Genomic DNA, 17,395 nt, shown 5'->3' on the forward strand with positions numbered 1-17,395 from the left:
ATCTGGATTGCTAATTCTATTCTTATGACAGTAACATAATATCTTTATTAATGTAATTTTTAATTCAGGAACTGCAATTCTTCAACTTTCTTCTTTGTCTAGATTTGGTTATTTGAGGTTCCTTCAATTTCCATATAAATTTTAGGATCAATTTGTCAGGTTATCCTAAAAAAATACAGCTAGAATTTTGATAGAGAGTGAGTTAAAACTTCAGATGAATTTGGAAAGTATTGTTATTTTAACAGTACTTAGTTTTTCAATCCATGAACATGGCATGTCTTTCCATTTGTTTGGATCTTCTTTAATTTCTTTTACAAAATTCTGCAGTGATCACTGTAAAACTCCTGCTTGTCTTTTGTTAAATTTATTCCTGAGTATTTTAATTTTTTTATGCTGTTGTAAATGGAATTGTTTTTTTTCCAATTTACTATCAGATTGTTCATTGCTAGTATATAAACATACAATATATTTTGTTTATCAATCTGTATCCTGCAAACTTGCTAACATTGTTTATTAGTTTTAATAGATTTTATGTGTGCATTCATTAGGGTTTTGCATGTATATATAAGATTGTGTCATATGCAGACAGTATTGTTACTTTTTACTTCTGTTTGTCTTAACTGGATGCCTTTTTATTTCTTCCTTCCTTTCTTCCCTTCTCTCTTTCTTTCTTTACTTCTTTCCCTGATTGCCCTGACTAGAACCTCCAGTACAATGCTGAATAAAAACAGTGAGAGTTGACATCTTTTGTCTTGTGTCTAATCATAGTATTTTTTTTCTGGAATTTAAGATTGTTTCTTTGTCTTTGACCTTCAGAGTTGATTATAATGTACCTAGGTTTGAATCTCCTTGCGATTATCCTCCTTGGAGTATGTTGAGCATTTTAGACACATAGATTAAGGTTTTCACTAAATTTGGCAAGTATTTGGTCATTATTCCACCAAATATTCTTCCTGCTCTATTCTCTTTCTGAGATTCTCATTACAAGTAAGATGATACACTTGATATTTTAGTTTTATGAAGCTCTGTTCATATTTATTCATTTCCCCCTATTCTTTATATTAGATAAACTCCATTGACCTACAGTCAAGTTTATTGATTTTTTCTTCCAATTCAAATCTCTAGTAAAAATATTTTCCACTCCAAGAAAACAAATAATTCAATTAAAAATGGGCAAAAGACATGAATAGACATTTCTCCAATGAAGACATGCAGATGGCCAACAGACATGTTAAAAGATGCTCTAGATTACTCATCACCATGGAAATACAAATCAAAACCATAATGAGATATCACCTAACACCTGTCAGAACCATGAAAATTAAAAACACAAGGAACAACAAGTGTTGGTGAAGATGTGGAGAAAAAAGAATCCTCATACATTGTTGGTAGGAATGCAAACTGGTGCAGCCACTGTGGAAAACAGTATGGAAGCTCCTCAAAAAATTAAAACTAGAACTATCCTATGATCTGGTGATCACACTATGGGGTACTTACCCAAATAATATGAAAACATTGATTTAAAAGGAAATATGCACCTTTCCTTTATTGCAGTATTATTTACAGTAGTCAAACTATGGAAGAAGCCCAAGCATCTATCAATAGATGAATGGAGGAAGAAGATGTGGGGTGTTTGGCTACTGTAAATATTACTGCAATCTATATATGAAGGAATATTATTCAGCCATAAAAATGATAAAAATCTTGCCATTTGCAACAGTATGGTTGGACCTAGAAAGTATAATGTTAAGAGAAACCAGTCAGAGAAAGACAAATACCATACAATTTCATTCATGTGTGGAATTTAAGAAACAAAACAAATGAACAAAGGAAAAAACAGAGATAGAGACAAAACCGAGAAATAGACTCTTAACTATAGAACAAACTAATGGTTACCAGAGGGGAGATTTTTGAAAGGATGGGTGTAATATGTGATGGGGATTAAGGAGTGTACCTGTCGTGATGAGCACCAGGTGATATAGAAGTGTTAGATTACTATATTGTATGCTAGAAACTAATATAACACTATTAACTAACTGGAATTTAAAAACTTAAAAAATGTATTTTCAATCATTATACTTTTCAACTCCAGAATGTCCATTTGGTTCTTATTTTCTCTCTTCATTGATATTCTGTATGTGATAATACATTGTTTTCATAATTTTCTTTAGTTCTTTAGATATGATTTCCTCGTTTTTGACTATACTTGTAATAGCTGCTTTAAAAATCTTTGCCTAGTAAGTCCAGGGCCTGGGCTTCCTCAGGGAGTTTCTCTTGACTACTTTTGTGCTATGTATGAGCCATACTTCCTTGATATTTGTGTCTCATATTTTCTTGTTCAAACCACATGTTTTTAACAATACGAAATGGCAACTAGAAATTATTTCCCTCGCTAACCCCTGAGTTTACTGTTGATGGTGTTTCTGTTGTTTCTTTCATAACTGTCCTGAAATCAATCTTTAAAGTCCATTTTCTTCATAGTGTTTTGATACAAGTCTCTACACACTCAGTTTTGTGGTTAGCTAATGATTATACTGAGATTTCCTTAAATGCCTTGAATCAGTACATCTCTTCGCCTTTGCCAGCAGCTCTGTGTGCATGTTGGAGAATGCCTTCAACACCCTAGCGGCTTACATCTCTGTGTTAGCCTTCACTTCTTGCTAGTGCAGATTCTCAAGGGCAGCCAGAAGTAAGAAATTAGGGATGTCTCAGGTCTCTTGGGCATCGTGTGCACAGCCCTGTACCCATATGTGGTTCCTTTTAGATTCCTAGAATGAATAAAAAACCTTTCAGAGCTCCCATGGACTTCCCATTCTCAAGGACTTTTGGCTCCCCAATTTTACCATTAACAAATGCCATAGGGACTTTGTGATATCTTTGGTCTGTGAAGATGTTATTTTTAAAATTATGTCAGGGTGTTTTTTAGATCCAGGGTCAGAAAATTATGACCTAAAGGCCAAATCCAACCCACCACTTGTTTTTGTATGCCATTTCAATGGTAAAACATTGTACTTAATTATCAGTGACAGTATAGCTGTGCTAAAAGAATGCAATATAGGTTGATATTATCAAATTAGGCACTTATAGCAGTAGTCCTTCTTATGCTAAAGCACTGATTTAAAAAAAATTAGAAAATTTTAAAAAGACAATTTAATCCCAGCAGAATTTGCAACCAAAGTTTATGAATAACCAAGCAAGGAAAGTCATTTACTGATGGTAAGTCAATTAAATTGTTTTCACTGCAGCCCACAAGGGTCTCCAGAGAAAATAAAATTATTTAATACTACTAGCCCTTCAGCAAAAACAGTTGCTTGAAGAGTTGACATTGGGGGAAATATCAATAGTTAGTTAAAAATTAAGGCAAACGATTTTGAGTCATTTTCCTGGGCTTCTTGTGAGCCAACAAATTTTACTGATAGTGTCTAGTTGTTGTTCATGAAGGGAGCCAACGCTGAATTTGAAGTAACTGAAAAAATTTGCCTCTGTGAATAGTCTGTGTGGCACAACTACCTGAATATATCTTCAAATAAGTTGAGAAAACACTAATCCAGTACAATCTGAAGTGGAACCTGCTAAGATGTATTACAACTGATAGTGATAAAAAAAAATACATGTAGCAGACAAAAAAAATCTTACTTAGACACATTTACAAAATTTGTGAAATTCAAGGTGTGTAAATACTATGGCCATTCATTGTATTATTCATCAGCAGGTTTGTGGTGGAAAATATTTGAATTTATCATATTTATTTGGCCAATATTGTCAATGGTAAATTTCATTTTTTCTCAGGGACTTTAATCTTGTTAGTTCTATGAATTTTTTTAAGAAATATAAACTGAGTATTTTTACTTACCCTACCACAAAAGCCTAGCAGTGGTTTGGGTTTTTTTGTTTTGTTTTGTTTTATCTTGTTTTGTTTTGTTTTGATTTATTTATTTGTTTGTTTGTTTATTTATTTATTTATTGAGCTCTAGGTCAAGACTGAAAATTTTCTGGAAAACTGCAATTGATCACTATTATAGAACATTAAGTAGCTTCAAAACTTAGCATTTACTGTAGGTTTTAAAATGTTTCTTAATGAAATCAGCATAAAATTAAAAAACAAAACAGAGCTTGTATGTGAAACTTATTCTATGATAAAGTCATTACAATGTCAACTATCATTCTTTGGATCACAAATAATGCCATACTTCTTTATACACTTCCTATAATGTCAGAAGTTAAAACAAGAAGTAAGATCACTAACTCCACACAAATTTGCAGTTGACAGATTTTCTGATCTCAGTTCCAGGAATGTTGTTTATTTGTTTATTTTTTGGACCTCAATACAAGTGCAAAGGTAATTTATATTTTTAAGTTCATTTAACTGCAATTGAGGAATTCCCACCTAATCTTCCATTGCAAGTGGTTAATCTGCCATATGATGACCTACTAAAAGACAAATATTGAGAGAAAAGTTTAACATAATTCTATAAATGCCTTCTAAGTGATATGCTCAATTAGAATCATATGCCCTTGGAGTACTATCAGTATTTGGCAGTACCTATATGTGTAAACAGACATTTTCAAAGATTATATATGTTAAAACTGATTAGGGTCAGCATTAATATATGAACATTTGCAATTAATTTTGAATACAGAGAACACTAACTCTGCATGCCAATTAAGGAAAATCCTTTAAAAAATATCTTTCTTTTTATTAGTATATCCTATAATAAAAAAAAATCTCCCCCTTCCTTCTCTCTTCCTCCTTCTTCTCCTTCTCCTCTTCCTCCTTCTTTTCCTCCCCCTTCCTTCCTCCTCTTCCCTTCTGCCTTCACCCTCCCCCTCCTCCTCTTCTCTCCTCCCCTTCTCTTCCTTCTTCTATTTCTTCTTCTTCTTCCTCACTATTATTATTGTATTTTGAATATCATCAATGAGAGATTGTGAAAATTTAATTTCTCTTTTTATATAACTACTGCATAAAATCACTTTTGCCTCTTGGCCTGCAAAATTTAACATACTTACTATCTGTTCAGTCCCTTCACAGAAAATAACTTGTTGATCCTGTTCTAGATAGAGAAGTTGTCTAGTATCTCATCAGATGTCTGGAATAGATAAAAATTAATTTTAGGATAATTTCACAAAGGGGTTAATTTTCATCCCAAACTATTACCAAAAGTTTTGAGTTTAAATTAAGAGTGTTGAAGAACTTAGAAAAGTAGAGGTGAATAAAGAGTGCCCACAAAAAAAGTGACTCTTCAATTATATAATCTCAACTTTCCACTGAGACAAAAAAAAAATAAATTATGTAGACAATTAAAGAATCAAAAGGTGGAATCAAATAACCATTAAGATATCTGAAATCTAGTGTGGCTATTGTTGTACTTTTGCCCTAACATCCTGAAACAAGATGGATTTCTTTCAAATGCTCTAATGGAAGAGGTTGGAAGATTTTGCAGAGCATGTAATTTGTTTATTCTTTCATAGAGTGATGAGAGCTTAGACATAACTTGGAATCTATTCCCATGGAGATCTTGATATGGAGAAGAAAGAGATGATAGGAAAGCATTTGCATTCCTGCAAAATAGTCAAGAAACTATTCATCAGGAAGATAGATACCATTTTTATTTGTATTAAGTGTCTGTATAATTCTAAACAAATGCCAATTTATTCTAATGTACAAACGGCAGAGTGTTTAGTTGAAACCTTTGACAATGCACTATTTTTGGTCTTCCATTTAGTCTACATGGGCAGCTAAGAGGGATATGCATGCACTTCTCTGCCTGCTGGGTGACTAGTGATGGACCATGGGATTATCTTGTCCTTGCTGTGAAATAGGGCAAGAAAGATTCAAGTCAAAACTCACTTATCAGCCTGCACAGTGGTTCCATGGCACAGGAGACATTTAAGGGAGATATACAAAAGAATTTTATTTGGTGGTGATTTTTATACTATAACAAAGTTCCTAGAAAATTTGTAGAACCATTCTCTTTTTTCCCACCCGCCCTTTCCCCCTCCTTCCCTCCTGCCTCTATGTGACTGCAACTAAGTAAAGAACATTGGAAAGTTCCTTCTGGAGCTTAAGTAGTAGTGGTAAGAGGTAGACCATCCAGATGGTTTCCTGATACAACAGGCTCAGCTTCAGGAAATCCCGATGTGAATGTCATCTTCATAATCACACTAAGAAGAGTGAAAGACTTGATGTGCTGCAGAAACTTAATTTCAAGTTAGAGGTGAACAGAACAAGATGAACATTCTACTTCTTTCCTCCTTCGTTCTTATTCATCCTTCACTTAAAAAGCTAAAACACAGGGAACCTCTAAGTTAGAGTGCTTATGAACTTCCTGTCTGTGACCTTAACCTCATCCTGCAGATCCTCTTCTATGTCCTCCACACATGAAAAAAATCCTGACTCTTACCTTTCATCCCTAATAACAGCCTGGCTTTAATCTCTTCTTCTTCTCATTAAAGAACACTAGCCACAACCTTTTCCTTCCCACCAGCGGCTCCTACTTCTAACTTTTCACCTTTAATCAAGGCATTCTTCTTTTAAAAAAGAGCCATCATGTGGCCATTGAGCAGAAGGAGGGCCCCATGTCATGAATGATCCCAAGTGGCCTCCCCCTCCATTATCCCCATTGCTTCTTGATGGGTCACTGGTGCTAAGTAAAGTGTTATAACACTCAGGGTGCCTTTATTCAACAGCCTACCCCTGGTGATGGTTTCCAGATGGGAGGAAATTTTTAAAAGTCTGTGGTCCTCAACACATCATTACGTCCTTTCAGTTCTTCCAAAAATCTGTAGTCCCCAGCACACTGATAATCTCTCTCCATGTTGACATCTAGCAACAGGAATGTCAGAGAAACTAAGGAATACAGATAAGGAAACTTCACGAAGAACCTCCTATTTAAAAAGAAAACCCAGTAGTATTCAGGTACCCTGGAATTATTTGTTTCCTCTGCACAACGTGTACGTTTCAATCTAATACCCATTCCCTCTCTCACACAAACACACACACACACACACACACGTACACAAGCACATGCATACAAGCACATGCACAACACTCAAACCAGTAACAGTGTGGCAGATGCTACTTTTTTCCTGTGTTAATTTCTTCTGAGGGGTTATGATTATTGATAATTTCCCAGATCAGGCTTCTCACCCAGTGCCTAAGGAAATTGTTTCTGTCATACTAACCTTTGACTCAGGCTCAATCCCATAATACCTTAGAAAGGGTATCAGTACAATGAAAAATTAGCTAGTTTTCAGATATTTTAAATTCCTATTTCTCAACTCCATATCCCACAAAAAAATAAAAGTCTTTGGCCTGAAATTCACATTTGTTTTAGTAATATGTGTTAGGATCAGAAGTATCAGTAACTGACTTGATTGTTCAGTTCCTAGTCCACTGAACAAAGAAAACTATATCCTAAACTCTGTGGAAAATATTTTTTATTTAGGTCAACCTCTCTGTTTAGTATGTCACTTGATATGTAGAAAGTGTTAGATGGTATGGGAAAGAACACCTAAAAATATAGCCTCATGCTGAAAAGATTGGCTATGAGGTTTATTCTGAGATGTGTACCTTGCCCCAAGCCCCAGGCTCTTCTACCCAGGGCACAAACTCTAGCCCCTATTAGAGGTACCTGCTGCTTCAGGTAATGCCTCATTTGTCCTCACATTGTAGGAAATCCCAAATGCAATATCCATAAAATATAAAGGAATTTAAATGAGGATCTGTCTGGGGAATGGGCCAGGAAGAGGGAAACTATCTTTTTTATCTTTCACCTTGATCTCCTGTCTGGTAACCATTTAAATTCTTAGATGCCTACATGTATGTTTTGATAGAAAATGCTGTTCAGAAAGCTGTCAGTTTATAGTCATCAGAAATAAAGCAAAGCTTAACAGAGAGATGCTTAAATGTGCCTTCAGATGTGGGTTTATCAGAAAGGCACACCATCTTATTCTTGCTTTCACCTGGTCTGGGACCACTCTGACCTTGTTTCTCACTTCTAAGCAAAAGGTTGGAAAAAGTGTCTCTTTTGAGATTTTAAATTGTAAACATTGAAAACAGAGGCCATGGATTTGATGGACTCCATCTGTAAAGCAGCATTTAAAGGCAAACAGAACACTCTATTCACAGCTGATTTGGTTTACATTAGCACACAGTTTATATATTCTCCTATGTAGATTGAAATAAGATTATACTGAATACAGTGATATCCTGAATTTTAATATGTCTCCTTTTTAAAATACCATTTACAGATTTTTTAAAAATCAAGCCCACAAACTACACTATTAAAGTTTGTAATACTACAATGATTTCTTATTCAAAGAATCAAGAGACAGGAACCAGAGGGGTGTTGGAAGATATAATTCCGTATATGTCTTAAAACATACAGGCCTTTGACCACCCAACTGTCTTTTCTTCCACTGAACATCAACCAAACCCACCTACAGACATAAAGGTGTGGAAGGTTGTCTGGGCATAGGGTTTCAACTGTTTTATTCTTTCTTCCTTTTTCTTCCCTCCCAAGGAGCTTTTCCCCATTCTGGTAGTGCAGTGCCCAGTTTTAGGGCTGAAAGTCTTTGATCTTAGGAAACCCTCAGTCTGAGCACAGAGTGGCAGCCATTCCCCTCCTTCATAAGGCTTCCCACATGTAACCAAGAGGGCATGATGCTTTAGAGATAACCAGCCTGCTGTTAACATGTGGAATATCCCATGAGATTTCATGGCAAGTTTTCTTGCATTTTACCTGGTGGTAAAGGAGTCTCAGCAATGATATCTGGTCAGGGCACAAAGCTTTCTCATGGAAAAGGAAGTGATCACAGAGATCCTTCTAATGGGTAAGGTGGACTGTGCTTTTCTCCTTCTTGAGATTCTTACATGGTTTCTTGATCCTGAAAACCTCTCAGACCTCACAGGAATCCTTTTCCATTTGTTCATACACAAGTTCCCAGGGGAATGGACTATAAAAAATTATCCATATTTTTAAACCTTAAGTTTTCCTCCCAGCAAAAATAGTGCCTTGTTATGAATATGTGGCAACCAGGTAAAATTCCCAAAAATGAAATCATAATGTGGCCATAAAGACTCATATTCTGAAATTTGACTATAGCACACATTTAGTATGTAAGGGTGTGTGTGAATGTATGCAAGACAGAAAGAGAAAGAGACAAGCACAGGATAAAGTGGGAAGCTCTGATTATGCAATTTGCTCTCACATTCGCAGATTTTAGGTGATTGCCTTCTTCCCAGAACGCAAAAAGTGGTAGACAGAATTGACAATCAATTAGTATTTTCAGATTAAGTATAAACTGAATAATCTCATCATTATATATGAAGTCATTAGAGAGAGGGCAGTTGTAGCCTGCAAGATACAAAACCTTTAGCAGCACCAAAGGCATCATGGAACAGAGGATTTTCCCCTCCATTTTCGGTGGGAGTTTGATCACTACCTTCAAGATACAGTTTCACTGGATTTTTCCAAAAACTGAACAAAGAAGGGCAATGAAACTCCTGGACACACTGACACATGCCTCCCCTTCCTTTTCAACACTTGGTCAAGGGACTTGTCTTTTCTATGCTAAGACTTTGAAACTTGTTATTTTTAGTTAACTCATGTCTTGAGCAAAAAAATATATTGTTCTACATCCAGGCCAGAAACCTCTGGCCTAAGAATTTATAAGCCACCTATGGAGTTTTAAAAAGGCTTCAAATAGAATAGTTACATGCCAGAGTTTCCAAAAATGAGGCCTGCAAAAGAGAGGGGGAAAAGGAACTGTCAATTGCTTTTAAGCTTTATAATGGATATTGTGAATAGTGGAGAATCTCATCCATTGGTAGATCATCTTCAAGAATAATCTGAGTCAAGTTCGTAAACTGAAGGAAATAGTGTCAGCAAACTTATACTCTTGGATACTGTGCTTCCTGATCTGACACTAAAACCCACCCCACCTTAACAGAGAGTTTCCTACATGGTTTGAGCCTCTCTTTCATCAGACACCACAATTGGAAACTAAAGGCACATGGTCCTTCGCTTACATTTTCCTTTAAGTACTAGGATTCATACAGGATAAGTTGCTATGGACAAGGAAGAGTCATTGCTAAAGTACTCTTTAGCAGAGTTCCAGAAATCAGTGAGGAAAGAGTCTGCCTTCCTTAGTGGGGACATATTTGAGCTTGTGCTCACAAGATCACAAGACAGTTGGCTTCATGCATATGAAAGTGGCACAGAGAAAGGCAGTCATCAACAAAGAAAGCTGGAACCTTCATTCGCATGCTGCTCTGCACATCTGCAAGTGGACTGGCTACAAAAGCTATTCTCACCCAGCACACTAGGCCTGTCAGCCTCTAAATATGGCAATCAGAGACCTGACTCTGAGGACATTTCAGGGTTTGATGCCTCTTGGATGCTCCCAGATGGAAGTATCCTATTTTGCTTGAGCAAGGAGAAGCCAATCTTGTGACTAGTGAACTCCCCCACCCTCATCCCAAGCATGTCCTTCTGAGGGCCTTCTCAGCTAACTCCTACTATATTTCTTGTCAGCCTCTCTTACACAGAAAGACCCCTCACTCAAGAAAGAGGCTTCTGCCTGTGGCTGGGATATAGCTTTTCTTTTTTGCCTTGAATGACATGGATGGTATTCTATGGCTCCTTTTTCTTCCAATAGCATCAGCCTTTATGTTTGAATCCTCTTTTCCTAGTTAATAAGACTGCTAATGCTGCACATTCCCATAGATGATTTATTATTCTCTTTAGGAAGGTATATTTCTGCAAGAATCATGTCATTTGCAAGGCATATGGCAGAAGGGAACTATAGTTAAGGGATGGTGAAATAAGTTGCATCAGGTTTTGCTTGGCAAGGACACCAGATGGATGCCTTTATGATGAAGTGGGGCTCCTCCAGCCTTTTCTTTTATGCAGGTCTCCAACAGGTGTTTCCTCTAAGGCATATCTGTTTTCCATAACATCAGAATGAAGAAAGACATTGTCTGTGACAGATTGTGTACATAGATCATGCTTTTATTATGATAGAAAAGTGTACAGTGATTGATTTGGTATTCCAAGTCAAGCTAAAATGTGCTTGGGAGAAGATTGTTTTCCATTTGCCAAAAGGGCATTTAATTTCCAGACCAAGAGTCTTCATACATTATGAGGATGAGGAAGGGGCAAAAGAGGGAGAAGGAGAGGAAAAGTGAAAAGTCTGAAGAAAGTGACCAGAAGAAAAGTAGTAGCAGTTGTCGTGTAGACTTGGGTGCTGAGGGCAGAGAGCAGGAAGCTTCCTCTCTGAAGGTAACTTGGGTGTATTAAATCAACATCTAAGCAATGGTGTCTAGGGAGCTACACATGGAGGAAAAAATAGGTTCTATGAATGAGTAACATGGCCAGTTCTCCAGATCCTGATAAAAATAAAAAACAGACTTGGGTCTCAGGTGTGTTCCCTGGTGAGTTTCTTTAACCAGGTTGGCATAAAGCCATCCCCACGGTCCTATGTAGTACCATTAAGAGAGCCTCTGTGGCTCTTAGAATTTGGGGTGGGAGCTCATGAGTTAAGGATATTTAAACCACCAAAAGGCATGTTAATTTGAAAGAATAACATAACCCATTTTGGTCAAACTGACCTTAAGGCTTACATTATTACAACATCTTCTGGCCAGGTAAATGACTAGAATCCACTACGGTTATAGAGAGGTCTTCAATGAGGAGGAAGATGAAGGACTGTACTTCAGCATTAGCCAATCTCATTAGCAATAAGCTCTTAACTTTCCAAACCCTTCTCCCATGTCAGCTTCTCTGGGTCCTCTCTCTATCCCGTTACTTTAAGTCTGATACTTCTAAGCTAACAATCTGAAATTCCTTTGTCTGAAAAATTATGACTTAAGATAGCAATTTAGAAACTGACTTGGTTTAAAGAGATCAAAATTGCTTGATACTACATTAGAGTCTGAGTCTTTGGGCCAGGTGTTGAATAACAAGCGGTATTAATTAAAAAATATATAAAATTAAAAAAAAAACTCACCCTGCAGCACAGAGCACAATATGTTGTATTTTTCCCAGAATGTATAGCAAAATTTCACAAGAGAGTGCTGTCAGAATGTACTGATCAGCAGGGCTGAACCTACAGTGTGACACTGTATAGAATGTTTCAAGAGATAGTAACAGATATTTTTTTTTTTTTTTTTTTTAGTAACAGATATTTTTAAGTGAGTAAATGAATAAGTAAATTGGTAAACTTGTGTGGTGAAGTAAATGTGTGAAATACTGCATTATACAAACTTTAAAGGATTTCTTTTTTGTAAGACTTTCCTGAACCTTTCAAACACTGAAGTGCAGTGTGAATCTCAAAGAGGGGACATTTTCCTCAAACTTCATTTGACTGCAGAAAGCATTTCCTCACGACTTCTACAGTTACTAATATTCCATGTGTTATGTTTGTTTTAGAGTAGGCATTTCTTTCAGAATAGGATGGATTTATGCCGTAGTAACAACCATGAAATCTCAGTGGCTTAACACAACAAAGGTGTATTTCTTTTTCATATTACATGTCTGACACAGGTCAATGAGACCAGGGCACTCTGTGGCACGAAGGCACTCATGTTCTTAGGCTGGTCATCACTATAGAGGGTCAGGAGAGTGTTTGAAGAATCACACAGGAGCTTGTCCCTTCATCAGCTATCCCTTCTCACATTTCATTGGTCAGAACTAGTCTTGGGCCCCATCTGACCTGCCCATTTGCCAAAGAAGGAAAGGAAAATTGGATCCTCTGAGCATCAATATTCTCAAACTTAGCATTCTATTCAAATGCCAGCTTTACCATTTGTTAGCTCTTTGACTTTTACCCACAAAATAAGGAATGGTCTTTAAAGTCTGGCAGAGACTGAAATGGTCATTAAGTATTTCAATTGCTTCCCATGTTCCTCAACCCCATAGATTAAGAGGACCCATGTGACTAGATCTGGCCAATGAAATATGAGCAAAAATGATGTGTGTCACTTTTGGCCATGGCAGCTAAAAGCCCAGGCTTTGCTCTTCCCTTGCTTTAATGACTAAGGAGGATGTGTGTTCTAGGTGTGTGACTCTAAGATAGTACAGACTCTGCACCCCTAAAGCTCTGTTCATCTGATGAAAATATGTAGTGTGAGTGAGAGAACCTGTGTTCTGTTCAGCCCCTGCAATTTTGAGGTTGTTTCTATAGAGTAAGCTTTAATTCTCCCGACCCAAATAGGTTCAGACTATAAACTTTCTGCACTTCCAGAAGGGTTTCTTCTCTTCTCTATCTTGCAAATTTGCATTCCTTCAGATGTGATAGGATTTTTTCCAAAGATCATCTAATCCTTTGGGTGATTGAATATACTTTGAATATAGTATGTGACAAGCATTGTGCCCAACCGCAGTGTTCATGTCGAGGGCTTTACCAAGACCTAAACCAAGATTATAGTAAAGTCAAATGCAGGCCAGTGATAGAAATTGCGAAGAATACAAAATGCATGTAATAAGTAAGAATGTTTCAACAGGGACTCATACAAAAAGATATGGAAATGAGAGGGGTGGAAAACAACCCAAGGAGAGAGATACATTCATGACTCAATCTCATAGACTTTTAAATTCTATATTCAGGGGCCCAAAACACCTTTGTGATTTCTCCCAAGCAATAGTAGCATCGCCAAAGTAGCAAAATTAAGAACAAAAATAAATACATTGAAGGCACATATAATGTAAGGTAAAAGGAGAGATTGATAGGTCTGTTAAATGCTCACACAAGCACATGTACATGTGCAGGTGAACACACACACACACACAAAGTTTTCAGTATATCTTCAATTGTGATACATTCTGGACATTCAGCTCTTGGTGTCCCTCAGACATGAATCTTTATTCTGTAGGCCCAAGGTTATTCTGAGCTTTGAGCTCAAGGTTCTAAGTTTGACATCTTGATTTTGTTACACCAGTGCCACAAATGTTCTCAGCTAACTCTCCATTCTCCCTACTTAGGGTTTTTCTGTATGAAACAGAACAAGATTCTGACCAGCTTGATAGCAGCGGCATGTTTCACTGGTGCAGAGCAACCCCTTTGGACAATGTGATTCTGGTAGGTGATGTTGCACCAAATCTCAAATAAAATAAAGCTATAGCTATGGTAAATAACATCCTTACACTAGTTATAAGCATCTGCCATTTCTCTTTGTAAACTGTGAGTTTCAAAGGAAAAACACATTTCCTCACCAGCCATATGAATAGTATGCAGGGTAACAGATGTGGCATTTGACAAAGATTATGTAGATAATATGCTGAGATTTGAAACAAGTAGATCAGATTGTTCAACTACTTCTCCCCCCCACCTTAACAGTTTAGCTGAGTCAGTTATTTAGAATAATGTTCTCTTGACACTTTGCCGTTTTTCTAATAAACCTAATTAATTTAAATGCACTAGGGAAGCCATTTACAAGAACTCTGAAACCTTTCCTCTCTCTCTCTCTCTCTCTTTTTTTTTTTTTGAGTAAATAAACATTTTCCTAATTATTGGTTTTGTTTGGATTTTCTATAGTGGTTTCTCTTAAAGTTGGCTATCTTTATACTTACTTAACACATTAGTCAAGAATGTGTCTCCTAGATGTACCACATGGATGAATCCTAATAAATATTAGGAGAATCCTGCCTCTGTCTCTGTTATCTCAAGGAAATGAACTAACTCAATTTCCTGAAATGCCAGCAACTAAGATGTAAAAATTCTGTATCCTCATCCAGACTCTGATACCTGTTTCTGGGTCCCCATCTATTCTCATTTTCCAGAGTTAGCAACTCAAGCATAATCTCAGGATTTACCTTGCAAACAGTAGTTGGTAATATAATAAAAGTGATAACTTGTATGAACCCTATATAATTTTTTCAACTATAACTAATTGATAATAATGTCTTTTCTTGCTTTCCAAAAGTAATTCAGCTCACTTTTTCTGCTAAACACGCACATACACACACACACTCACTCACTCTTTGTGGCTTGGTACCTGTGTCCTGACAATATATAACTTTTTATAAAAGCATGATCAATCATTTGATCAGAAGCATAAAATTGTCAGAGCTGTCGAAATAACTAGAAAACTACTAGGGTTGCTGCTGAAATTCACCATTTTAGCAATTATGTCTTCTTCTAAGCAAAATAAACTCCATTGAGCAGGAAGCTAAACATTTCAGTGGGAAGGAAGTCGTTAGAAAGGTTGAGAACTTGGTTGCAGATGGAGGCATCCAAAAGACCAAGAAATAGACATAGCAGATGTTTTCTTATACCGTATTTCTTAAGCACAAAGACAGGTTACTATGATAAATATCTCCTTTATGATACTTGATATGGAATATAGTTCAGAACACCAAGTGAGTCTTTTGATAAGTTTAGAAGGGCGTTTAGTTTAAGAAATTCTAAGGCTTTTGAAAGTTGTGACCCTAGAGGAGAAATGTCCATATTGTGGAATTCAGGGATGCTTTGAATTTGGTTTAGTTTGCAGAAGGGTCAAGTGAAAGTGGTCGATTTAAGTTACTTTGAACAAATAGTGCGTCCTCCCCTTCCTCCAAAAGCCTCCATCTTTCTCAATTGGGAGACAGTTTTGTGCCACAGTTTCTTGGAGAAATTGCCTCTCTAGCTGTGCCCATTAATGCACTTTGCCATGTATCTTGTTTCTAATTGTTTAGTTCTACTTAGAAGAGCAATCGTTGGACTTCAGGCATGTTACATTAAATACCGTTAGAGGCTTCATTATTCAAGTTAAAACTAATCGGATTAGCTAGAGACAATTATTTAATAGATTTGGTTACGATTCACATCACTCTTTAGGAAGGCTCTCCAGACAAGTAGCTTTATTTCCCCTCACAGGGCAATTCCCTTTGAAAAGAGAGTATTTCCTAGTATATGCTAATTTGACAAACTAATTTTGGAGAAGTCAGATGTTACTTATTTATCTTATTAGATTTTATCAGCCCCTGTTTCACAGAAGCTTGTCATTTAACCCAGCTAAAGATGGGCATAAGAGAGGATGATACATCCATTTGAAGTATTCTGAGTCTTCATATGCCGAGGAATGTAGAACACACTTATACATGAGGTGCTTTTAAATGCATTTAACTTGTTCTCTACCAGCTTCCAAGAGTTCCTCCTCTGAAACTCTAGGAATTCAATAAGATTCAGAGTTGGTTAATAGGTATTGAACAACAGCTAATGAGTTGAACACTGTACTTTCAATATATTATTTCATTTCCACCACAGAATTAACTTTTATTTTTTAAACCATTTAAACTTAAAGAAACTGAGTGTCACAGAGTAAGCTAACTTGTTCACAGTCATACAACACAATCCAGAATCAGGTCTTCCTCCAGATCCAGTGCTTTTTCTAGCCCATCCCAGAGCCATCACAGAAGAACTGACTCATTCCCTTGAAAAAATCAGACCAAGGCTTGAAATGAGTTTCCTATAGGATTATCACCTCTTTTTTAAAAAAAGATTTTATTTATTAATTCATGAGAGACACACAGAGAGAAGCAGAGACATAGGCAGAGAGAGAAGCAAGCTCCATGCAGGGAACCTGATGTGGGACTCGATCCCGGGACTCCAGGATCACACTCTGGGCCAAAGGAAGGCGCTAAACCACTGGGCCACCCAGGCATCCCATCACCTCTTTTTTTAAGTCACGTTCATCATTCTTAAGAGTCTCTGTGAATGTGGGGGAAAGCTAAACTAAATATTTTTCATGTATATGATTATTTTCAACTTGGAGATATAGAGAAAATGTTAATAGTCGGTGATGCTGATAGTAGTACGCAACATGTTTGAATGTTTGGGTTCAAATGGAATTTTTGTGACCCTTTCATTTCTTTTCTGTACTTTGTATAACAAATTTCCTAAACTCTGGAAAGCATCTTTTGAATGAGTTTCGTATGTCGGTTTGAACCATATGAAATTGCCAATATTCAACCATTTGGGGCCAATAAAAAGAAAACTTCATATGTTCCAAACTAATAGATATCTTCATATGTTTGAAAATCCACCAAAAACTACAACATATTGTACAACTTGATGTGATTTTTAGGGCTCACTAGAAGACATAAATTTAGCAATGAAATTTGTAATGTTTAATTTTTCATTGAATCTTAACTATAGCACATACAAGGTCAAAACCACATGATAAAATAAAAGATATGCTCCCCATTTGGTTGTATGGTTTCACACCTTGAGAAATGACATTGATCTGAGTTTTAATTGATGCACTCCAGGCTGATAAAAGACTTTAAAAAGTGGAATAAGGAGGAACTCCACTGAAGGAAAAAAAGTATAATTGCCCTGTGGTAGATAAATTCCACTTTATGAGCAGTTTGCAGAATTTCCTAATCCTTATGAAAGTCCTCCTATCGATGTACCT

The 17,395-nt window shown here is 36.5% G+C and overlaps 1 protein-coding gene across 6 annotated transcripts in view; it reads left to right on the plus strand.

Moving 5' to 3' along the window:
- KCNU1 (potassium calcium-activated channel subfamily U member 1) overlaps positions 1–17,395 on the plus strand; it is a 146,541-nt gene that overhangs the window by 100,699 nt on the left and 28,447 nt on the right. For all 6 annotated transcript variants that reach the window (XR_013352962.1, XM_077849126.1, XM_077849124.1 and 3 more), the window contains one exon: positions 13,983–14,079. Coding sequence is in view for 5 of the 6 variants with exons in the window: in XM_077849126.1 (XP_077705252.1) it covers positions 13,983–14,079 (97 nt within the window). In the remaining variant the exon portion in view is untranslated. The remainder of the gene's footprint in view (positions 1–13,982; positions 14,080–17,395) is intronic.

Source organism: Canis aureus, chromosome 15, assembly GCF_053574225.1.
Source record: "Canis aureus isolate CA01 chromosome 15, VMU_Caureus_v.1.0, whole genome shotgun sequence".
NCBI lineage: Eukaryota > Metazoa > Chordata > Mammalia > Carnivora > Canidae > Canis > Canis aureus.